This window comes from Crinia signifera, chromosome 1, assembly GCF_055691185.1.
Source record: "Crinia signifera chromosome 1, ASM5569118v1, whole genome shotgun sequence".
NCBI lineage: Eukaryota > Metazoa > Chordata > Amphibia > Anura > Myobatrachidae > Crinia > Crinia signifera.
Window position 1 is genome coordinate 480,879,406 of NC_139217.1, and position 26,894 is coordinate 480,906,299.

The 26,894-nt window shown below is 48.3% G+C and overlaps 1 protein-coding gene across 2 annotated transcripts in view; it reads right to left on the reverse strand.

Annotated features, from left to right (window-relative positions):
- The window catches only part of NPR2 (natriuretic peptide receptor 2), a 176,706-nt gene extending 160,134 nt beyond the window's left edge, over positions 1 to 16,572 (reverse strand). For both annotated transcript variants that reach the window (XM_083155498.1, XM_083155497.1), the window contains exons 1-2: positions 16,333 to 16,572; positions 1,895 to 2,008 (exon numbers count right to left, since the gene is read on the reverse strand). In XM_083155498.1, coding sequence (XP_083011624.1) covers positions 1,895 to 2,008; positions 16,333 to 16,557 — 339 coding nt within the window. In that variant the 5' untranslated portion in view covers positions 16,558 to 16,572. The remainder of the gene's footprint in view (positions 1 to 1,894; positions 2,009 to 16,332) is intronic.
- Positions 16,573 to 26,894: the final 10,322 nt, after the last annotated feature.

The following is a 26,894-nucleotide window of genomic DNA, read 5'->3' on the forward strand; positions in this document are numbered from 1 at the left end:
AGAGCAAGACACAGGTACTTATATATTATACAGGTACCTGGGCACCTACCAGCCGGTATCCCTGGGAGAGCAGGACACTAGTACTTATATATTATACAGGTGCCTGGGCACCTACCAGCCGGTATCCCTGGGGGAGCAAGACACAAGTACTTATATATCATACAGGTACCTGAGCACCTACCAGCCGGTATCCCTGGGAGAGCAGGACACTAGTACTTATATATTATACAGGTACCTGGGCACCTACCAGCCGGTATCCCTGGGGGAGCAAGACACAGGTACTTATATATTATACAGGTACCTGGGCACCTACCAGCCGGTATCCCTGGGAGAGCAGGACACTAGTACTTATATATTATACAGGTGCCTGGGCACCTACCAGCCGGTATCCATGGGGGAGCAGGACACAAGTACTTATATATTATACAGGCACCTGGTCAACTACCAGCCGGTATCCCTGGGGGAGCAGGACACTAGTACTTATATATCATACAGGTACCTGGGCACCTACCAGCCGGTATCCCTGGGAGAGCAGGACACTAGTACTTATATATTATACAGGTGCCTGGGCACCTACCAGCCGGTATCCCTGGGGGAGCAAGACACAAGTACTTATATATCATACAGGTACCTGAGCACCTACCAGCCGGTATCCCTGGGAGAGCAGGACACTAGTACTTATATATTATACAGGTACCTGGGCACCTACCAGCCGGTATCCCTGGGGGAGCAAGACACAGGTACTTATATATTATACAGGTACCTGGGCACCTACCAGCCGGTATCCCTGGGAGAGCAGGACACTAGTACTTATATATTATACAGGTGCCTGGGCACCTACCAGCCGGTATCCATGGGGGAGCAGGACACAAGTACTTATATATTATACAGGTACCTGGGCACCTACCAGCCGGTATCCCTGGGGGAGCAGGACACTAGTACTTATATATTATACAGGTACCTGGGCACCTACCAGCCGGTATCCCTGGGAGAGCAGGACACAGGTACTTATATATTATACAGGCACCTGGTCAACTACCAGCCGGTATCCCTGGGGGAGCAGGACACTAGTACTTATATATCATACAGGTACCTGGGCACCTACCAGCCGGTATCCCTGGGAGAGCAGGACACTAGTACTTATATATCATACAGGTACCTGGGCACCTACCAGCCGGTATCTCTGTGGGAGCAGGACACTAGTACTTATATATTATACAGGTACCTGGGCACCTACCAGCCGGTATCCCTGGGGGAGCAGGACACTAGTACTTATATATTATACAGGTACCTGGGCACCTACCAGCCGGTATCCCTGGGGGAGCAGGACACTAGTACTTATATATCATACAGGTACCTGGGCACCTACCAGCCGGTATCCCTGGGAGTGCACACTAGTACTTATATATAATACAGGTACCTGGGCACCTACCAGCCGGTATCCCTGGGGGAGCAGGACACTAGTACTTATATATTATACAGGCACCTGGGCACCTACCAGCCGGTATCCTTGGGGGACCAGGACACTAGTGCTTATATATTATACAGGTACCTGGGCACCTACCAGCCGGTATCTCTGGGGGAGCAGGACACTAGTACTTATATATTATACAGGTGCCTGGGCACCTACCAGCCGGTATCCCTGGGGGAGCAGGACACTAGTACTTATATATTATACAGGTACCTGGGCACCTACCAGCCGGGATCCCTGGGGGAGCAGGACACTAGTACTTATATATCATACAGGTACCTGGGCACCTACCAGCCGGTATCCCTGGGAGAGCAGGACACAAGTACTTATATATTATACAGGCACCTGGGCACCTACCAGCCGGTATCCCTGGGAGAGCAGGACACTAGTACTTATATATTATACAGGTACCTGGGCACTTACCAGGGAATAGTTCAGATTTACACCAAACTCCTCCTTACATCGATGAATCAGATTCTTCTGGAACTCCAGGTATTCAGGATTCTGTGGCTCACGGTATGAGATGACCAATAGTGTCTGGTGAATGAGAGACAGCGTTAGTCATACACACACAGGGAGGCCGGGATACACAGCACTGTGCAGACTAGGGGACAGGGGGACACACACAGGGAGGCCTGGATACACAGCACTGTGCAGACTAGGGGACAGGAGGACACACACAGGGAGGCCTGGATACACAGCTCTGTGCAGACTAGGGGGGACACACTGGGAGGCCTGGATACACAGCACTGTGCAGACTAAGGGACAGACAAACAGGGAGGCCTGGATACACAGCACTGTGCAGACTAGGGGACAGGAGGATACACACAGGGAGGCCTGGAGACACAGCACTGTGCAGACTAGGGCCGGGGGACACACAGGGAGGCCTGGATACACAGCACTGTGCAGACTAGGGGACAGATACACAGGGAGGCCTGGATACACAGCACTGTGCAGACTAGGGGGGACACACAGGGAGGAGTCCAGGGTCCTGATTCAGGCCTGATCAGGTAAACGCCGCCTCCCCGGCACCTACACCCCCATCATACACCCACCCTCCCCGGCACCTACACCCCCATCATACACCCACCCTCACCTACACCCCATCATACACCCACCCTCCCCGGCACCTACACCCCCATCATACACCCACCCTCACCGGCACCTACACCCCCATCATACACCCACCCTCCCGGGCACCTACACCCCCATCATACACCCACCCTCACCGGCACCTACACCCCCATCATACACCCGCCCTCCCCGGCACCTACATCCCCATCATACACCCGCCCTCCCCGGCACCCAAACCCCCATCATACACCCACCCTCACCGGCATCTACACCCTCATCATACACCCACCCTCCCCGGCGCCTACACCCCCCAATCATACACCCACCCTCCCCGGCACCTACACCCCCATCATACACCCGCCCTCCCCGGCACCTACACCCCCATCATACACCCGCCCTCACCGGCACCTACACCCCCATCATACACCCACCCTCCCCGGCACCTACACCCCCATCATACACCCGCCCTCCCCAGCACCCACACCCCCATCATACACCCATCCTCCCCGGCACCCACACCCCCATCATACACCCGCCCTCCCCGGCACCCACACCCCCATCATACACCCGCCCTCACCGGTATCTACACCCTCATCATACACCCGCCCTCCCCGGGCACCCACACCCCCATCATACACCCGCCCTCCCCGGCACCTACACCCCCATCATACACCCGCCCTCCCCGGCACCTACAGCCCCATCATACACCCACCCTCCCCGGCACCTACACCCCCATCATACACCCGCCCTCCCCGGCACCTACACCCCCATCATACACCCGCCCTCCCCGGCACCTACACCCCCATCATACACCCGCCCTCCCCGGCAGCTACACCCCCATCATACACCCACCCTCCCCGGCACCTACACCCCCATCATACACCCGCCCTCCACGGCACCCACACCCCCATCATACACCCACCCTCCCTGGCACCCACACCCCCATCATACACCCACCCTCCCCGTCACCTACACCCCCATCATACACCCACCCTCCCCGGCACCTACACCCCCATCATACACCCGCCCTCCCCGGCACCCACACCCCCATCATACACCCACCCTCCCCGGCACACACACCCCCATCATACACCCGCCCTCCTCGGCACCCACACCCCCATCATACACCCGCCCTCACCGGTATCTACACCCTCATCATACACCCGCCCTCCCCGGGCACCCACACCCCCATCATACACCCGCCCTCCCCGGCACCTACACCCCCATCATACACCCACCCTCCCCGGCACCTACACCCCCATCATACACCCGCCCTCCCCGGCACCTACAGCCCCATCATACACCCACCCTCCCCGGCACCTACACCCCCATCATACACCCGCCCTCCCCGGCACCTACACCCCCATCATACACCCGCCCTCCCCGGCACCTACACCCCCATCATACACCCGCCCTCCCCGGCACCTACACCCCCATCATACACCCACCCTCCCCGGCACCTACACCCCCATCATACACCCGCCCTCCACGGCACCCACACCCCCATCATACACCCACCCTCCCTGGCACCCACACCCCCATCATACACCCACCCTCCCCGTCACCTACACCCCCATCATACACCCACCCTCCCCGGCACCTACACCCCCATCATACACCCGCCCTCCCCGGCACCCACACCCCCATCATACACCCACCCTCCCTGGCACCCACACCCAATCATACACCCGCCCTCCCCGGCACCTACACCCCCATCATACACCCACCCTCCCTGGCACCCACACCCAATCATACACCCGCCCTCCCCGGCACCTACACCCCCATCATGCACCCGCCCTCCCCCGCGCCTACACCTCCATCATACACCCGCCCTCCCCGGCACCCACACCCCCATCATACACCCGCCCTCCCCGGCACCCACACCCCCATCATACACCCACCCTCCCCGGCACCTACACCCCCATCATACACCCGCCCTCCCCGGCACCCACACCCCCATCATACACCCACCCTCCCCGGCACCTACACCCCCCAATCATACACCCGCCCTCCCCGGCACCTACACCCCCATCATACACCCGCCCTCCCCGGCGCCTACACCTCCATCATACACCCGCCCTCCCCGGCACCTACACCCCCATCATACACCAACCCTCCCCGGCACCTACACCCCCATCATACACCCACCCTCACCGGCACCTACACCCCCATCATACACCCGCCCTCCCCGGCACCTACACCCCCATCATGCACCCGCCCTCCCCGGCGCCTACACCTCCATCATGCACCCGCCCTCCCCGGCGCCTACACCTCCATCATACACCCGCCCTCCCCGGCACCTACACCCCCATCATACACCCACCCTCCCCGGCACCTACACCCCCATCATACACCCGCCCTCCCCGGCACCCACACCCCCATCATACACCCACCCTCCCTGGCACCCACACCCAATCATACACCCACCCTCACCGGCACCTACACCCTCATCATACACCCGCCCTCCCCGGGCACCCACACCCCCATCATACACCCACCCTCCACGGCACCCACACCCCCATCATACACCCGCCCTCCCCGGCACCTACACCCCCATCATACACCCACCCTCCCCGTCACCTACACCCCCATCATACACCCACCCTCCCCGGCACCTACACCCCCATCATACACCCGCCCTCCCCGGCACCCACACCCCCATCATACACCCACCCTCCCTGGCACCCGCACCCACATATACCACCCACATGTACCGCATATACATATACCACCCACGTGTACTGCATATACATACACCACCCACGTGTACTGCATATACATATACCACCCACATGTACTGCATATACATATACCACCCACATGTACTGCATATACATATACCATCCACATGTACCACATTCATATACCACCCACATGTACCGCATATACATATACCACTCACGTGTACTGCATATACATATACCACCCACATATACTGCATATACATATACCACCCACATGTACTGCATATACATATACCACCCACATGTACTGCATATACATATACCATCCACATGTACTGCATATACATATACCACCCACATGTACTGGATATACATATACCATCCACATGTACTGCATATACATACACCACCCACGTGTACTGCATATACATATACCACCCACATGTACCGCATATACATATACCACCCACATGTACTGCATATACATATACCACCCACATGTGCCGCATATACCACCCACATGTACTGTATATACATACACCACCCACGTGTACTGCATATACGTATACCACCCATATGTGCTACATATAAATATACCACCACATGTACTGCATATACATATACCACCCACATGTACCGCATATACATATACCACCCACATGTACTGCATATACATATACCACCCACATGTACCGCATATACATATACCACCCACATGTACTGCATATACATACACCACCCACGTGTACCGCATACACATATACCACCCACATATACTGCATACACATATACCACCCACATATACTGCATATACATATACCACCCACGTGTACTGCATATACATATACCACCCACATGTACTGCATATACATATACCACCCACATGTACTGCATATAAATACACCACCCACGTGTACTGCATATACATATACCATCCACATGTACCACATTCATATACCAATAAAACTAGAATTTTGGATTAACAGAACCGTATATGGCGCTATGCAGCCCTGATGTTCCCAGTCCCTTTAAGTGTCACCCACACTTATAGAAACATGTGTACAAGAAAAAAGTAGGAACTGGTATACAATACGGCGCAACAGAAGAATGCTTGAAAATATGATGGAGTGTGGTCCTCCTTATCCTGACATATGATTCCACTCTGGTTCAGTGTCCGTTTCAAATGGATCGATGTTCGTGGTGAAGAAATAAAGTGAAAAAAGGAAAAAATTACTTCTTTGTGTCCTTGATTTACAATTCTTAATGTGTTGAAAAATTAAAGTGAATTTTAGGGTAAGCGTACCAAACTCACGTTAGAGTAAGTTGGTGTGAAGCACATCAAGGTTTCTTTAGTGTTGTATTTTGTATTTGCTTGAAGTGAATGTAAAAAATGAAGAAAAAAGAAGAAATGCAGTTTGTGTAGATGTGACGTGTATCACGTATTTCGTATACGTGATACACGTCACATCTACACAAACTGCATTTCTTCTTTTTTCTTCTCTTCGGAGTTCATTCAAAGAATCACATTCACTTCAAGCAAATACAAAATACAACACTAAAGAAACCTTGATGTGCTTCACACCAACTTACTCTAACGTGAGTTTGGTACGCTTACCCTAAAATTCACTTTAATTTTTCAACACATTAAGAATTGTAAATCAAAGACACAAAGGAGTAATTTTTTCCTTTTTTCACTTTATTTCTTCACCACGAACATCGATCCATTTGAAACGGACACTGAACCAGAGTGGAATCATATGTCAGGATAAGGAGGACCACACTCCATCATATTTTCAAGCATTCTTCTGTTGCGCCGTATTGTATACCAGTTCCCACATTCATATACCACCCACATGTACTGCATATACATATACCACCCACATGTACCGCATATACATATACCACCCACATGTACTGCATATACATATACCACCCACGTGTACCGCATATACATATACCACCCACATGTACTGCATATACATATACCACCCACGTGTACTGCATATACATACACCACCCACGTGTACTGCATATACATACACCACCCACGTGTACTGCATATACGTATACCACCCATATGTGCTACATATAAATATACCACCACATGTACTGCATATACATATACCACCCACATGTACCGCATATACATATACCACCCACATGTACCGCATATACATATACCACCCACATGTACCGCATATACATATACCACCCACATGTACCGCATATACATATACCACCCACGTGTACTGCATATACATACACCACCCACGTGTACTGCATATACATATACCACCCACGTGTACTGCATATACATATACCACCCACATATACTGCATATACATATACCATCCACATGTACCACATTCATATACCACCCACATGTACTGCATATACATATACCACCCACATGTACTGCATATACATATACCACCCACATGTACTGCATATACATATTTCACCCACATGTACTGGATATACATATACCACCGACATGTACTGCATATACATATACCATCCACATGTACTGCATATACATACACCACCCACATGTACTGCATATACATATACCACCCACATGTACTGCATATACATATACCACCCACATGTACTGCATATACATATACCACCCACATGTACTACATATACATATACTATCCACATGTACTGCATATACATATACCACCCACATGTACTGCATATACATATACCACCCACATGTACTGCATATACATATACCACCCACATGTACTACATATACATATACTATCCACATGTACTGCATATACATATACCACCCACATGTACTGCATATACATATACCATCCACATGTACCACATTCATATACCACCCACATGTACTGCATATACATATACCATCCACATGTACTGCATATACATATACCACCCACATGTACTGCATATACATATACTACCCACATGTACTGCATATACATATACCACCCACATGTACTGCATATACATATACCACCCACATGTACTGCATATACATATACTACCCACATGTACTGCATATACATATACCACCCACATGTACTGCATATACATATACCACCCACATGTACTGCATATACATATACCATCCACATGTACCACATTCATATACCACCCACATGTACTGCATATACATATACCACCCACATGTACTGCATATACATATACCATCCACATGTACTGCATATACATATACCACCCACATGTACTGGATATACACATACCATCCACATGTACTGCATATACATATACCACCCACGTGTACTGCATATACATACACCACCCACATGTACTGCATATACATACACCACCCATGTGTACTGCATATACATATACCACCCATATGTGCTACATATAAATATACCACCACATGTACTGCATATACATATACCACCCACATGTACCGCATATACATATACCACCCACATGTACTGCATATACATATACCACCCACATGTACTGCATATACATATACCACCCACATATACTGCATATACATATACCACCCACATGTACTGCATATACATATACCACCCACATGTACTGCATATACATATACCATCCACATGTACCACATTCATATACCACCCACATGTACCGCATATACATATACCACTCACGTGTACTGCATATACATATACCACCCACATATACTGCATATACATATACCACCCACATGTACTGCATATACATATACCACCCACATGTACTGCATATACATATACCATCCACATGTACTGCATATACATATACCACCCACATGTACTGGATATACATATACCATCCACATGTACTGCATATACATACACCACCCACGTGTACTGCATATACATATACCACCCACATGTACCGCATATACATATACCACCCACATGTACCGCATATACATATACCACCCACATGTACTGCATATACATATACCACCCACATGTACCGCATATACCACCCACATGTACTGTATATACATACACCACCCACGTGTACTGCATATACGTATACCACCCATATGTGCTACATATAAATATACCACCACATGTACTGCATATACATATACCACCCACATGTACCGCATATACATATACCACCCACATGTACTGCATATACATATACCACCCACATGTACCGCATATACATATACCACCCACATGTACTGCATATACATACACCACCCACGTGTACCGCATACACATATACCACCCACATATACTGCATATACATATACCACCCACGTGTACTGCATATACATATACCACCCACATGTACTGCATATACATATACCACCCACATGTACTGCATATAAATACACCACCCACGTGTACTGCATATACATATACCATCCACATGTACCACATTCATATACCAATAAAACTAGAATTTTGGATTAACAGAACCGTATATGGCGCTATGCAGCCCTGATGTTCCCAGTCCCTTTAAGTGTCACCCACACTTACAGAAACATGTGTACAAGAAAAAAGTAGGAACTGGTATACAATACGGCGCAACAGAAGAATGCTTGAAAATATGATGGAGTGTGGTCCTCCTTATCCTGACATATGATTCCACTCTGGTTCAGTGTCCGTTTCAAATGGATCGATGTTCGTGGTGAAGAAATAAAGTGAAAAAAGGAAAAAATTACTCCTTTGTGTCCTTGATTTACAATTCTTAATGTGTTGAAAAATTAAAGTGAATTTTAGGGTAAGCGTACCAAACTCACGTTAGAGTAAGTTGGTGTGAAGCACATCAAGGTTTCTTTAGTGTTGTATTTTGTATTTGCTTGAAGTGAATGTAAAAAAAGAAGAAAAAAGAAGAAATGCAGTTTGTGTAGATGTGACGTGTATCACGTATTTCGTATACGTGATACACGTCACATCTACACAAACTGCATTTCTTCTTTTTTCTTCTCTTCGGAGTTCATTCAAAGAATCACATTCACTTCAAGCAAATACAAAATACAACACTAAAGAAACCTTGATGTGCTTCACACCAACTTACTCTAACGTGAGTTTGGTACGCTTACCCTAAAATTCACTTTAATTTTTCAACACATTAAGAATTGTAAATCAAGGACACAAAGGAGTAATTTTTTCCTTTTTTCACTTTATTTCTTCACCACGAACATCGATCCATTTGAAACGGACACTGAACCAGAGTGGAATCATATGTCAGGATAAGGAGGACCACACTCCATCATATTTTCAAGCATTCTTCTGTTGCGCCGTATTGTATACCAGTTCCCACATTCATATACCACCCACATGTACTGCATATACATATACCACCCACATGTACCGCATATACATATACCACCCACATGTACTGCATATACATATACCACCCACATGTACTGCATATACATACACCACCCACGTGTACTGCATATACATACACCACCCACGTGTACTGCATATACGTATACCACCCATATGTGCTACATATAAATATACCACCACATGTACTGCATATACATATACCACCCACATGTACCGCATATACATATACCACCCACATGTACCGCATATACATATACCACCCACATGTACCGCATATACATATACCACCCACATGTACCGCATATACATATACCACCCACATGTACCGCATATACATATACCAACCACGTGTACTGCATATACATACACCACCCACGTGTACTGCATATACATATACCACCCACGTGTACTGCATATACATATACCACCCACATATACTGCATATACATATACCATCCACATGTACCACATTCATATACCACCCACATGTACTGCATATACATATACCACCCACATGTACTGCATATACATATACCACCCACATGTACTGGATATACATATACCACAGACATGTACTGCATATACATATATCACCCACGTGTACTGCATATACATATACCACCCACGTGTACTGCATATACATACACCACCGACATGTACTGGATATACATATACCACCCACGTCGACTGTATATACATATACCACCCACATGTACTGCATATACATATACCATCCACATGTACTGCATATACATATACCACCCACATGTACTGCATATACATATACCATCCACATGTACTGCATATACATATACCACCCACATGTACTGCATATACATATACCACCCACATGTACTGGATATACATATACCACCGACATGTACTGCATATACATATACCATCCACATGTACTGCATATACATACACCACCCACATGTACTGCATATACATATACCACCCACATGTACTGCATATACATATACCACCCACATGTACTGCATATACATATACCACCCACATGTACTGCATATACATATACCATCCACATGTACTGCATATACATATACCACCCACATGTACTGCATATACATATACCATCCACATGTACCACATTCATATACCACCCACATGTACTGCATATACATATACCATCCACATGTACTGCATATACATATACCACCCACATGTACTGCATATACATATACTACCCACATGTACTGCATATACATATACCACCCACATGTACTGCATATACATATACCACCCACATGTACTGCATATACATAAACTACCCACATGTACTGCATATACATATACCACCCACATGTACTGCATATACATATACCACCCACATGTACTGCATATACATATACCATCCACATGTACCACATTCATATACCACCCACATGTACTGCATATACATATACCACCCACATGTACTGCATATACATATACCACCCACATGTACTGGATATACACATACCATCCACATGTACCACATTCATATACCACCCACATGTACTGCATATACATATACCACCCACATGTACTGCATATACATATACCACCCACATATACTGCATATACATATACCACCCACATGTACTGCATATACATATACCACCCACATGTACTGCATATACATATACCACCCACATATACTGCATATACATATACCACCCACATATACTGCATATACATATACCAACCACATGTACTGGATATACATATACCACAGACATGTACTGCATATACATATACCACCCACTTGTACTGCATATACATATACCACCCACGTGTACTGCATATACATACACCACCGACATGTACTGGATATACATATACCACCGACATGTACTGCATATACATATACCATCCACATGTACTGCATATACATATACCACCCACATGTACTGCATATACATATACCACCCACATGTACTGGATATACATATACCACCGACATGTACTGCATATACATATACCATCCACATCTACTGCATATACATATACCACCCACATGTACTGCATATACATATACCACCCATATGTAATGGATATACATATACCACCGACATGTACTGCTTATACATATACCACCCACATGTACTGCATATACATATACCACCCACATGTACTGCATATACATATACCATCCACATTTGCCACATTCATATACCACCCACATGTACTGCATATACATATACCACCCACATGTACTGCATATACATATACCACCCACATGTACTGCATATACATATACCACCCACATGTACTGCATATACATATACCACCCACATGTACTGCATATACATATACAACCGACATGTACTGCATATACATATACCACCCACATGTACTGCATATACATATACCACCCACATGTACTGCATATACATATACCATCCACATGTACTTCATATACATATACCACCCACATGTACTTCATATACATATACCACCCACATGTACTGCATATACATATACCACCCACATGTACTGCATATACATATACCATCCACATTTGCCACATTCATATACCACCCACATGTACTGCATATACATATACCACCTACATGTACTGCATATACATATACCACCTCTCCCACCCACATCCAAGGACACTCCCTCGATCTCGTCTTCTCTCGCTCTTGTTCCCTTACTGACTACACTATCTCGGCTTTTCCTCTTTCTGACCATCACCTCATCTCCTTCTCCCTCACTGCTTCCCCCTCTCCCAAGCGCATTGTCTCACGGCATAACGTCAACACACTTGATCTTGCTGCCTTCTCAAACACGCTGTGTCCTCTTCTCGCCCCAATCGCCCTCATGTCCTGCCCGAACCTTGCCGCCTCCCTCTATAATGCCACCCTATCTTCGGCATTGGACTCTGCCTGCCCTCCCTCCTCTATCCCCCTTCGATGCTCCAACCCCCAACCGTGGCACTCGCCTATCACCCGATTCCTTAAAAAGTGCTCTCGCACTGCTGAGCGCTCTGGAAGAAATCACGCTCCCTTGCGGATTATCTCCATTTCAAATTCATTCTTTCCTCCTTCAGCTCTGCCCTTGCTCTGGCCAAGGAATCCTACTTTAAGTCCCTCATCCTTTCCCAATCATCCAATCCCCACAGGCTCTTCGCCACCTTCAACTCCTTGCTCTCCCCCCCTCCTCCAGCACTTCCGTCCTCCATCGTAGCCGCTGATTTTGCTACCTACTTTTCAACCAAAATCTCCTCTCTCAGGACTGCCATCACTGCTGCCATGACCTCACCCTCTCCCTCCGACATCTCCACTCCCCTCCTTCCAACCCCTGTCCTCATTTTACCACACCACTGCCGCTGAAGTCCACTCTATCCTTCAATCCACTTCTCCCTCCACCTGCCCGCTCAATCCTATCCCCTCCAATATTATCCGTCGTCTCAGTCCGTCAGTCTGCTCTCACCTGGCTCACCTCTTTAATCTTTCCCTATCCTCTAGGATCTTCCCTTCCTCCTTCAAACACGCTCTTGTCTCCCCAATTGTCAAAAAAACAAATCTGGACCCCAACTCTCCATCCAACTACAGGCCCATCTCCCTCCACCCTTTTGCCTACAAGCTCCTAGAACGTCTGACCTATAATCGTCTCCTAAGCCACCTTACTGCAAACTCCATTCTAGACCCCCTCCAATCAGGGTTATGCCCTTTACATTCCACTGAAACTGCCCTGACCAAAGTCACTAACGATCTACTATCAGCTAAATCCAAAGGCCTCTTCTCTATCCTCATCCAGCTTGATCTGTCGGCTGCCTTTGACACTGTTGACCACCCTCTCCTGCTCAACACCCTCCGCTCCTTTGGCATCACTGGCACGGTCTTCTCCTGGTTCACCTCATACCTCTCCAATCGCTCCTTCTCCGTCGCCACTCCGAGCTCCTCCTCTCCTACTACCCCGCAGCCAGTCGGTGTTCCCCAAGGGTCAGTCCTTGTCCCTCTCCTCTTCTCCCTCTACACCACCTCTCTGGGCACCCTCATCAGCTCCTATGGTTTTCATTACCACCTTTATGCCGATGATACCCTAATCTATCTCTCCTCCCCCGACCTATCCCCATCACTCCTGTCCAAGGTCTCCGAATGCCTCACGGCCATTTTAGCCTGGATGACCCAACGCTTCCTGAAACTAAACATGGCTAAAACTGAACTTCTAATCTTCCATCTCCCGAACATCCCCTCTTCTCCCACTATCTCCATCAGCATTGGTGAAACCGAGATCACCTCCACCGACCAAACGCGCTGCCTCGGTGTCATCATTGACTCCTCCCTCTCTTTCACCCCCCACATTCGTGCTCTCTCACAGTCTTGCCGCTTTCACCTACGCAACATCTCACGCATTAGACCATTCCTCTCCACTGACGCGACCAAAATTCTCATTCACTCTCTTGTCATCTCCCGCCTTGACTACTGCAACATCCTTCTCTCCGGGCTACCTCTCGCCCGCCTCGCACCTCTCCAATCCATTCTTAACGCTGCTGCTAGGCTCATCTTCCTCTCCCGCCGCTCTACCTCCACCTCCCCCCTCTGTCTATCTCTTCACTGGCTCCCCATTCCTTTCCGAGTTCTCTTTAAACTCCTCACCACCACCTACAAGGCTCTCTCCTCCTCCACCGCTCCTTACCTCTCTTCACTGATCTCTATCCACACTCCCTCCCGTCCTCTTCGCTCCATCGCTGACCGCCGACTGACCTCTCACCTAATCACCTCCTCCCACTTCCGTGTCCAAGACTTCTCTCGCGCTGCCCCCCTGCACTGGAACAACCTCCCACCACCCATCAGGCTTTCTGATTCCCTTACCTCCTTCAAGCGCTCCCTCAAAACCCACTTTTTTCGACTAGCCTATCCCTCCTCCTAACCTCTTTTTATCCTCCTATCCTGCCTCCGTTCCCCTCCGTTCCTACTTTCCTATTTTTTCATTCGTCCACCCACCTCCTTTTAGTCTGTTAACTCTTATGAGTAGGGCCCTCCTTCCTCACGTACTCACCCTACCTCTTTACCTCACCTGTGCTCCTGTCCTGTTCTTCAATTCCTCTACATCATCTTCAGTCTCCTTGACAATTTTGACACCTACTTCAGAACTGATGCTGATTTTAGTTCTACCAGCTATACCCCTATTTATACTGTACTTTATCTACACACCCTGTACGTTACCTTGTAATTTGTTTTGTTTGCTATGTACGGCGCTGCGGACACTTTGTGGCGCCTTATAAATAAACGTACTACTACTACCACCCACATGTACTGCATATACATATACCACCCACATGTACCACATACATATACCATCCACTTGTGCTGCATATATACCACCCACATGTACTGCATATATACCTGTATGTACAACAAACATGTGTCACATGTACCTGGGACCAACATAGTCCATGATCTCTTACATCGGTGGCTTAGATGTAACCAGGCACATGATGGATGGTGTGACGAGTTACCGGGCACATGAGGGATGGTGCCCACGTGTGACGAGTTACCGGGCACATGAGGGATGGTGCCCACGTGTGACGAGTTACCGCGCACATGAGGGATGGTGTGATAAGTTACCGGGCACATGAGGGATGGTGCCCACGTGTGACGAGTTACCGCGCACATGATGAATGGTGCCCACGCGTGTGACGGGTTACTGGGCACATGAGGGATGGTGCCCACATGTGGTGGTCACTAGTCCTCTGCATCCCACACTCAGTATCGTATACACACAGTAGACACACCAGGAATGTACTGAGCAGTACTGGGGGCTGGGGAACGCTCCCTGGATTATGCATCGGAATAGGCCTCACCTTGAAGGCTTCCTTGAGGTCCTTCTCATGGGTCTGGTTGCTCTGCCAGGGTTTGTTGGCCTCTCTGCTTCCTTCTGAACGCAGACTGTCCCCAAAGACGTCCAGGTAGAAGAAGACATAGTCGCCATTAGTCAGCTTCTCCTTGTGGGCCTGGAGCATGATCATGTGGAGCATCTCCAATGGGCCGCAGATGTAGATGACTGTGGGGAAGCAGAGACATGACATTAGCTTCCTCTGGCTGTACCCCACTGTACCCTACCGCACAATAATCACAACTATGACAGGGGGACGGGACAGGTCTGCGCCTGATGTGTGGGTTAGGGTAGTGCTGGGGAATAATGGTAAATCAGCCTGGTGTGTGGGTTAGGGTAGTGCTGGGGAATAATGGTAAATCCAGCCTGATGTGTGGGTTAGGTAGGGCTGGGGAGTAATGGTAAATCCAGCAGGATGTGTGGGTTAGGGTAGTGCTGGGGAATAATGGTAAATCAGCCTGGTGTGTGGGTTACGGTAGTGCTGGGGAGTAATGGTAAATCCAGCAGGATGTGTGGGTTAGGGTAGTGCTGGGAAATAATGGTAAATCAGCCTGGTGTGTGGGTTAGGGTAGTGCTGGGGAATAATGGTAAATCAGCCTGGTGTGTGGGTTACGGTAGTGCTGGGGAGTAATGGTAAATTAGCCTGGTGTGTGGGTTAGGTAGTGCTGGGGAATAATGGTAAATCAGCCTGGTGTGTGGGTTAGGTAGTGCTGGGGAATAAGGGTAAATCAGCCTGGTGTGTGGGTTAGGTAGTGCTGGGGAATAATGGTAAATCAGCCTGGTGTGTGGGTTAGGTAGTGCTGGGAAATAATGGTAAATCCAGCTTGATGTGTGGGTTAGGTAGTGCTGGGGAATAATGGTAAATCAGCCTGGTGTGTGGGTTAGGGTAGTGCTGGGGAATAATGGTAAATCCATCAGGATGTGTGGGTTACAGTAGTGCTGGGGAGTAATGGTAAATCCAGCAGGATGTGTGGGTTAGGGTAGTGCTGGGGTATTATGGTAAATCCAGCCTGATGTGTGGGTTAGATAGTGCTGGGGAATAATGGTAAATCAGCCTGGTGTGTGGGTTACGGTAGTGCTGGGGAATAATGGTAAATCCAGCCTGATGTGTGGGTTAGGGTAGTGCTGGGGTATTATGGTAAATCCAGCAGGATATGTGGGTTAGGGTAGTGCTGGGGTATTATGGTAAATCCAGCAGGATGTGTGGGTTAGGGTAGTGCTGGGGTATTATGGTAAATCCAGCCTGATGTATGGGTTAGATAGTGCTGGGGAATAATGGTAAATCAGCCTGGTGTGTGGGTTACGGTAGTGCTGGGGAATAATGGTAAATCCAGCCTGATGTGTGGGTTAGGGTAGTGCTGGGGTATTATGGTAAATCCAGCCTGGTGTGTGGGTTAGGGTAGTGCTGGGGTATTATGGTAAATCCAGCAGGATGTGTGGGTTAGGGTAGTGCTGGGGTATTATGGTAAATCCAGCAGGATGTGTGGGTTAGGGTAGTGCTGGGGTATTATGGTAAATCCAGCAGGATATGTGGGTTAGGGTAGTGCTGGGGTATTATGGTAAATCCAGCAGGATGTGTGGGTTAGGGTAGTGCTGGGGTATTATGGTAAATCCAGCCTGATGTGTGGGTTAGATAGTGCTGGGGAATAATGGTAAATCAGCCTGGTGTGTGGGTTACGGTAGTGCTGGGGAATAATGGTAAATCCAGCCTGATGTGTGGGTTAGGGTAGTGCTGGGGTATTATGGTAAATCCAGCAGGATGTGTGGGTTAGGGTAGTGCTGGGGTATTATGGTAAATCCAGCAGGATGTGTGGGTTAGGGTAGTGCTGGGGTATTATGGTAAATCCAGCAGGATGTGTGGGTTAGGTAGTGCTCGGCTATAATGGTAAATCCAGCAGGATGTGTGGGTTAGGGTAGTGCTGGGGTATTATGGTAAATCCAGCAGGATGTGTGGGTTAGGTAGTGCTGGGCTATAATGGTAAATCCAGCAGGATGTGTGGGTTAGGGTAGTGCTGGGGTATTATGGTAAATCCAGCAGGATGTGTGGGTTAGGGTAGTGCTGGGGTATTATGGTAAATCCAGCAGGATGTGTGGGTTAGGGTAATGCTGGGGTATTATGGTAAATCCAGCAGGATGTGTGGGTTAGGGTAGTGCTGGGGTATTATGGTAAATCCAGCAGGATGTGTGGGTTAGGGTAGTGCTGGGGTATAATGGTAATCCAGCAGGATGTGTGGGTTAGGGTAATGCTGGGGTATTATGGTAAATCCAGCAGGATGTGTGGGTTAGGGTAGTGCTGGGGTATTATGGTAAATCCAGCAGGATGTGTGGGTTAGGTAGTGCTCGGCTATAATGGTAAATACAGCAGGATGTGTGGGTTAGGGTAGTGCTGGGGTATTATGGTAAATCCAGCAGGTTGTGTGGGTTAGGGTAGTGCTTGGGTATTATGGTAAATCCAGCAGGATGTGTGGTTAGGGTAGTGCTGGGGTATTATGGTAAATCCAGCAGGATGTGTGGGTTAGGGTAGTGCTGGGGTATTATGGTAAATACAGCAGGATGTGTGGGTTAGGGTAGTGCTGGGGTATTATGGTAAATCCAGCAGGATGTGTGGGTTAGGGTAGTGCTGGGTTATAATGGTAAATCCAGCAGGATGTGTGGGTTAGGTAGTGCTGGGCTATAATGGTAAATCCAGCAGGATGTGTAACTTAGGGTAGTGCTGGGGTATTATGGTAAATCCAGCAGGATGTGTGGGTTAGGGTAGTGCTGGGGTATTATGGTAAATCCAGCCTGATGTGTGGGTTAGATAGTGCTGGGGAATAATGGTAAATCAGCCTGGTGTGTGGGTTACGGTAGTGCTGGGGAATAATGGTAAATCCAGCCTGATGTGTGGGTTAGGGTAGTGCTGGGGTATTATGGTAAATCCAGCAGGATGTGTGGGTTAGGGTAGTGCTGGGGTATTATGGTAAATCCAGCAGGATGTGTGGGTTAGGGTAGTGCTGGGGTATTATGGTAAATCCAGCAGGATGTGTGGGTTAGGTAGTGCTCGGCTATAATGGTAAATCCAGCAGGATGTGTGGGTTAGGGTAGTGCTGGGGTATTATGGTAAATCCAGCAGGATGTGTGGGTTAGGTAGTGCTGGGCTATAATGGTAAATCCAGCAGGATGTGTAACTTAGGGTAGTGCTGGGGTATTATGGTAAATCCAGCAGGATGTGTGGGTTAGGGTAGTGCTGGGGTATTATGGTAAATCCAGCCTGATGTGTGGGTTAGATAGTGCTGGGGAATAATGGTAAATCAGCCTGGTGTGTGGGTTACGGTAGTGCTGGGGAATAATGGTAAATCCAGCCTGATGTGTGGGTTAGGGTAGTGCTGGGGTATTATGGTAAATCCAGCAGGATGTGTGGGTTAGGGTAGTGCTGGGGTATTATGGTAAATCCAGCAGGATGTGTGGGTTAGGGTAGTGCTGGGGTATTATGGTAAATCCAGCAGGATGTGTGGGTTAGGTAGTGCTCGGCTATAATGGTAAATCCAGCAGGATGTGTGGGTTAGGGTAGTGCTGGGGTATTATGGTAAATCCAGCAGGATGTGTGGGTTAGGTAGTGCTGGGCTATAATGGTAAATCCAGCAGGATGTGTGGGTTAGGGTAGTGCTGGGGTATTATGGTAAATCCAGCAGGATGTGTGGGTTAGGGTAGTGCTGGGGTATTATGGTAAATCCAGCAGGATGTGTGGGTTAGGGTAATGCTGGGGTATTATGGTAAATCCAGCAGGATGTGTGGGTTAGGGTAGTGCTGGGGTATTATGGTAAATCCAGCAGGATGTGTGGGTTAGGGTAGTGCTGGGGTATAATGGTAAATCCAGCAGGATGTGTGGGTTAGGGTAATGCTGGGGTATTATGGTAAATCCAGCAGGATGTGTGGGTTAGGGTAGTGCTGGGGTATTATGGTAAATCCAGCAGGATGTGTGGGTTAGGTAGTGCTCGGCTATAATGGTAAATACAGCAGGATGTGTGGGTTAGGGTAGTGCTGGGGTATTATGGTAAATCCAGCAGGTTGTGTGGGTTAGGGTAGTGCTTGGGTATTATGGTAAATCCAGCAGGATGTGTGGTTAGGGTAGTGCTGGGGTATTATGGTAAATCCAGCAGGATGTGTGGGTTAGGGTAGTGCTGGGGTATTATGGTAAATACAGCAGGATGTGTGGGTTAGGGTAGTGCTGGGGTATTATGGTAAATCCAGCAGGATGTGTGGGTTAGGGTAGTGCTGGGTTATAATGGTAAATCCAGCAGGATGTGTGGGTTAGGTAGTGCTGGGCTATAATGGTAAATCCAGCAGGATGTGTAATTTAGGGTAGTGCTGGGGTATTATGGTAAATCCAGCAGGATGTGTGGGTTAGGTAGTGCTGGGCTATAATGGTAAATCCAGCAGGATGTGTGGGTTAGGGTAGTGCTGGGGTATTATGGTAAATCCAGCAGGATGTGTGGGTTAGGTAGTGATGGGGTATAATGGTAAATCCAGCAGGATGTGTGGGTTAGGGTAGTGCTGGGGTATTATGGTAAATCCAGCAGGATGTGTGGGTTAGGGTAGTGCTGGGCTATAATGGTAAATCCAGCAGGATGTGTGGGTTAGGGTAGTGCTGGGCTATAATGGTAAATCCAGCAGGATGTGTGGGTTAGGGTAGTGCTGGGGTATTATGGTAAATCCAGCAGGATGTGTGGGTTAGGTAGTGCTGGGTTATTATGGTAAATCCAGCAGGATGTGCGGGTTAGGGTAGTGCTGGGGTATTATGGTAAATCCAGCAGGATGTGTGGATTAGGGTAGTGCTGGGGTATTATGGTAAATCCAGCAGGATGTGTGGTTAGGGTAGTGCTGGGGTATTATGGTAAATCCAGCAGGATGTGTGGGTTAGGGTAGTGCTGGGCTATAATGGTAAATCCAGCAGGATGTGTGGGTTAGGTAGTGCTCGGCTATAATGGTAAATCCAGCAGGATGTGTGGGTTAGGGTAGTGCTCGGCTATAATGGTAAATCCAGCAGGGTGTGGGTTAGGGTAGTGCTGGGGTATTATGGTAAATCCAGCAGGATGTGTGGTTAGGGTAGTGCTGCGATATTATGGTAAATCCAGCAGGATGTGTGGGTTAGGGTAGTGCTGGGGTATTATGGTAAATACAGCAGGATGTGTGGGTTAGGGTAGTGCTGGGGTATTATGGTAAATCCAGCAGGATGTGTGGGTTAGGGTAGTGCTGGGGTATAATGGTAAATCCAGCAGGATGTGTGGGTTAGGTAGTGCTCGGCTATAATGGTAAATCCAGCAGGATGTGTGGGTTAGGGTAGTGCTGGGGTATTATGGTAAATCCAGCAGGATGTGTGGGTTAGGTAGTGCTGGGGTATCATGGTAAATCCAGCAGGATGTGTGGGTTAGGGTAGTGCTGGGGTATTATGGTAAATACAGCAGGATGTGTGGGTTAGGGTAGTGCTGGGGTATTATGGTAAATCCAGCAGGATGTGTGGGTTAGGGTAGTGCTGGGGTATAATGGTAAATCCAGCAGGATGTGTGGGTTAGGTAGTGCTCGGCTATAATGGTAAATCCAGCAGGATGTGTGGGTTAGGGTAGTGCTGGGGTATTATGGTAAATCCAGCAGGATGTGTGGGTTAGGTAGTGCTGGGGTATAATGGTAAATCCAGCAGGATGTGTGGGTTAGGGTAGTGCTGGGGTATTATGGTATATCCAGCAGGATGTGTGGTTAGGGTAGTGTTGGGGTATAATGGTAAATCCAGCAGGATGTGTGGGTTAGGGTAGTGCTGGGGTATTATGGTAAATCCAGCAGGATGTGTGGGTTAGGGTAATGCTGGGGTATTATGGTAAATCCAGCAGGATGTGTGGGTTAGGGTAGTGCTGGGGTATTATGGTAAATCCAGCAGGATGTGTGGGTTAGGGTAGTGCTGGGGTATAATGGTAAATCCAGCAGGATGTGTGGGTTAGGGTAATGCTGGGGTATTATGGTAAATCCAGCAGGATGTGTGGGTTAGGGTAGTGCTGGGGTATTATGGTAAATCCAGCAGGATGTGTGGGTTAGGTAGTGCTCGGCTATAATGGTAAATACAGCAGGATGTGTGGGTTAGGGTAGTGCTGGGGTATTATGGTAAATCCAGCAGGTTGTGTGGGTTAGGGTAGTGCTTGGGTATTATGGTAAATCCAGCAGGATGTGTGGTTAGGGTAGTGCTGGGGTATTATGGTAAATCCAGCAGGATGTGTGGGTTAGGGTAGTGCTGGGGTATTATGGTAAATACAGCAGGATGTGTGGGTTAGGGTAGTGCTGGGGTATTATGGTAAATCCAGCAGGATGTGTGGGTTAGGGTAGTGCTGGGTTATAATGGTAAATCCAGCAGGATGTGTGGGTTAGGTAGTGCTGGGCTATAATGGTAAATCCAGCAGGATGTGTAACTTAGGGTAGTGCTGGGGTATTATGGTAAATCCAGCAGGATGTGTGGGTTAGGTAGTGCTGGGCTATAATGGTAAATCCAGCAGGATGTGTGGGTTAGGGTAGTGCTGGGGTATTATGGTAAATCCAGCAGGATGTGTGGGTTAGGTAGTGATGGGGTATAATGGTAAATCCAGCAGGATGTGTGGGTTAGGGTAGTGCTGGGGTATTATGGTAAATCCAGCAGGATGTGTGGGTTAGGGTAGTGCTGGGCTATAATGGTAAATCCAGCAGGATGTGTGGGTTAGGGTAGTGCTGGGCTATAATGGTAAATCCAGCAGGATGTGTGGGTTAGGGTAGTGCTGGGGTATTATGGTAAATCCAGCAGGATGTGTGGGTTAGGTAGTGCTGGGTTATTATGGTAAATCCAGCAGGATGTGCGGGTTAGGGTAGTGCTGGGGTATTATGGTAAATCCAGCAGGATGTGTGGATTAGGGTAGTGCTGGGGTATTATGGTAAATCCAGCAGGATGTGTGGTTAGGGTAGTGCTGGGGTATTATGGTAAATCCAGCAGGATGTGTGGGTTAGGGTAGTGCTGGGCTATAATGGTAAATCCAGCAGGATGTGTGGGTTAGGTAGTGCTCGGCTATAATGGTAAATCCAGCAGGATGTGTGGGTTAGGGTAGTGCTCGGCTATAATGGTAAATCCAGCAGGGTGTGGGTTAGGGTAGTGCTGGGGTATTATGGTAAATCCAGCAGGATGTGTGGTTAGGGTAGTGCTGCGATATTATGGTAAATCCAGCAGGATGTGTGGGTTAGGGTAGTGCTGGGGTATTATGGTAAATACAGCAGGATGTGTGGGTTAGGGTAGTGCTGGGGTATTATGGTAAATCCAGCAGGATGTGTGGGTTAGGGTAGTGCTGGGGTATAATGGTAAATCCAGCAGGATGTGTGGGTTAGGTAGTGCTCGGCTATAATGGTAAATCCAGCAGGATGTGTGGGTTAGGGTAGTGCTGGGGTATTATGGTAAATCCAGCAGGATGTGTGGGTTAGGTAGTGCTGGGGTATCATGGTAAATCCAGCAGGATGTGTGGGTTAGGGTAGTGCTGGGGTATTATGGTAAATACAGCAGGATGTGTGGGTTAGGGTAGTGCTGGGGTATTATGGTAAATCCAGCAGGATGTGTGGGTTAGGGTAGTGCTGGGGTATAATGGTAAATCCAGCAGGATGTGTGGGTTAGGTAGTGCTCGGCTATAATGGTAAATCCAGCAGGATGTGTGGGTTAGGGTAGTGCTGGGGTATTATGGTAAATCCAGCAGGATGTGTGGGTTAGGTAGTGCTGGGGTATAATGGTAAATCCAGCAGGATGTGTGGGTTAGGGTAGTGCTGGGGTATTATGGTATATCCAGCAGGATGTGTGGTTAGGGTAGTGTTGGGGTATAATGGTAAATCCAGCAGGATGTTTGGGTTAGGGTAGTGCTGGGGTATTATGGTAAATCCAGCAGGATGTGTGGGTTAGGGTAGTGCTGGGGTATTATGGTAAATCCAGCAGGATGTGTGGGTTAGGGTAGTGCTAGGGTATTAAGGTAAATCCAGCAGGATGTGTGGGTTAGGTAGTGCTCGGCTATAATGGTAAATCCAGCAGGATGTGTGGGTTAGGGTAGTGCTGGGGTATTATGGTAAATCCAGCAGGATGTGTGGGTTAGGGTAGTGCTGGGGTATTATGGTAAATCCAGCAGGATGTGTGGGTTAGGTAGTGCTGGGCTATAATGGTAAATCCAGCAGGATGTGTGGGTTAGGGTAGTGCTGGGGTATTATGGTAAATCCAGCAGGATGTGTGGGTTAGGGTAGTGCTGGGGTATTATGGTAAATCCAGCAGGATGTGTGGTTAGGGTAGTGCTGGGGTATTATGGTAAATCCAGCAGGATGTGTGGGTTAGGGTAGTGCTGGGGTATAATGGTAAATCCAGCAGGATGTGTGGGTTAGGGTAGTGCTGGGGTATAATGGTAAATCCAGCAGGATGTGTGGGTTAGGGTAGTGCTGGGGTATTATGGTAAATCCAGCAGGATGTGTGGGTTAGGGTAGTGCTGGGGTATTATGGTAAATCCAGCAGGATGTGTGGGTTAGGGTAGTGCTGGGGTATTATGGTAAATCCAGCAGGATGTTTGGGCTAGGGTAGTGCTGGGGTATTATGGTAAATCCAGCAGGATGTGTGGGTTAGGGTAGTGCTGGGGTATAATGGTAAATCCAGCAGGATGTGTGGGTTAGGGTAGTGCTAAGGTATTATGGTAAATCCAGCAGGATGTGTGGGTTAGGGTAGTGCTGGGGTATTATGGTAAATCCAGCAGGATGTGTGGGTTAGGGTAGTGCTGGGGTATTATGGTAAATCCAGCAGGATGTGTGGGTTAGGGTAGTGCTGGGGTATTATGGTAAATCCAGCAGGATGTGTGGGTTAGGGTAGTGCTGGGGTATAATGGTAAATCCAGCAGGATGTGTGGGTTAGGGTAGTGCTGGGGTATTATGGTAAATCCAGCAGGGTGTGGGTTAGGTAGTGCTGGGGTATTATGGTAAATCCAGCAGGATGTGTGGGTTAGGGTAGTGCTGGGGTATTATGGTAAATCCAGCAGGATGTGTGGGCTAGGGTAGTGCTGGGGTATTATGGTAAATCCAGCAGGATGTGTGGGTTAGGGTAGTGCTGGAGTATAATGGTAAATCCAGCAGGATGTGTGGGTTAGGGTAGTGCTAGGGTATTATGGGAAATCCAGCAGGATGTGTGGGTTAGGGTAGTGCTGGGGTATTATGGTAAATCCAGCAGGATGTGTGGGTTAGGGTAGTGCTGGGGTATTATGGTAAATCCAGCAGGATGTGTGGGTTAGGGTAGTGCTGGGGTATTATGGTAAATCCAGCAGGATGTGTGGGTTAGGGTAGTGCTGGGGTATTATGGTAAATCCAGCAGGATGTGTGGGTTAGGGTAGTGCTGGGGTATAATGGTAAATCCAGCAGGATGTGTGGGTTAGGTAGTGCTGGGGTATTATGGTAAATCCAGCAGGATGTGTGGGTTAGGGTAGTGCTGGGGTATTATGGTAAATCCAGCAGGATGTGTGGGTTAGGGTAGTGCTGGGGTATTATGGTAAATCCAGCAGGATGTGTGGGTTAGGGTAGTGCTGGGGTATAATGGTAAATCCAGCAGGATGTGTGGGTTAGGGTAGTGCTGGGGTATTGTGGTAAATCCAGCAGGATGTGTGGGTTAGGGTAGTGCTGGGGTATTATGGTAAATCCAGCAGGATGTGTGGGTTAGGGTAGTGCTGGGGTATTATGGTAAATCCAGCAGGATGTGTGGGTTAGGGTAGTGCTGGGGTATAATGGTAAATCCAGCAGGATGTGTGGGTTAGGTAGTGCTCGGCTATAATGGTAAATCCAGCAGGATGTGTGGGTTAGGGTAGTGCTGGGCTATAATGGTAAATCCAGCAGGATGTGTGGGTTAGGGTAGTGCTGGGGTATTATGGTAAATCCAGCAGGATGTGTGGGTTAGGGTAGTACTGGGCTATAATGGTAAATCCAGCAGGATGTGTGGTTTAGGGTAGTGCTGGGGTATTATGGTAAATCCAGCAGAATGTGTGAGTTAGGGTAGTGCTGGGGTATTATGGTAAATCCAGCAGGGTGTGGGTTAGGGTAGTGCTGGGGTATTATGGTAAATCCAGCAGGGTGTGGGTTAGGGTAGTGCTGGGGTATTATGGTAAATCCAGCAGGGTGTGGGTTAGGGTAGTGCTGGGGTATTATGGTAAATCCAGCAGGATGTGTGGGTTAGGGTAGTGCTGGGGTATTATGGTAAATCCAGCAGGGTGTGGGTTAGGGTAGTGCTGGGGTATTATGGTAAATCCAGCAGGGTGTGGGTTAGGGTAGTGCTCGGCTATAATGGTAAATCCAGCAGGATGTGTGGGTTAGGGTAGTGCTGGGGTATTATGGTAAATCCAGCAGGATGTGTGGGTTAGGGTAGTGCTGGGGTATTATGGTAAATCCAGCAGGATGTGTGGGTTAGGGTAGTGCTGGGGTATTATGGTAAATCCAGCAGGATGTGTGGGTTAGGGTAGTGCTGGGGTATTATGGTAAATCCAGCAG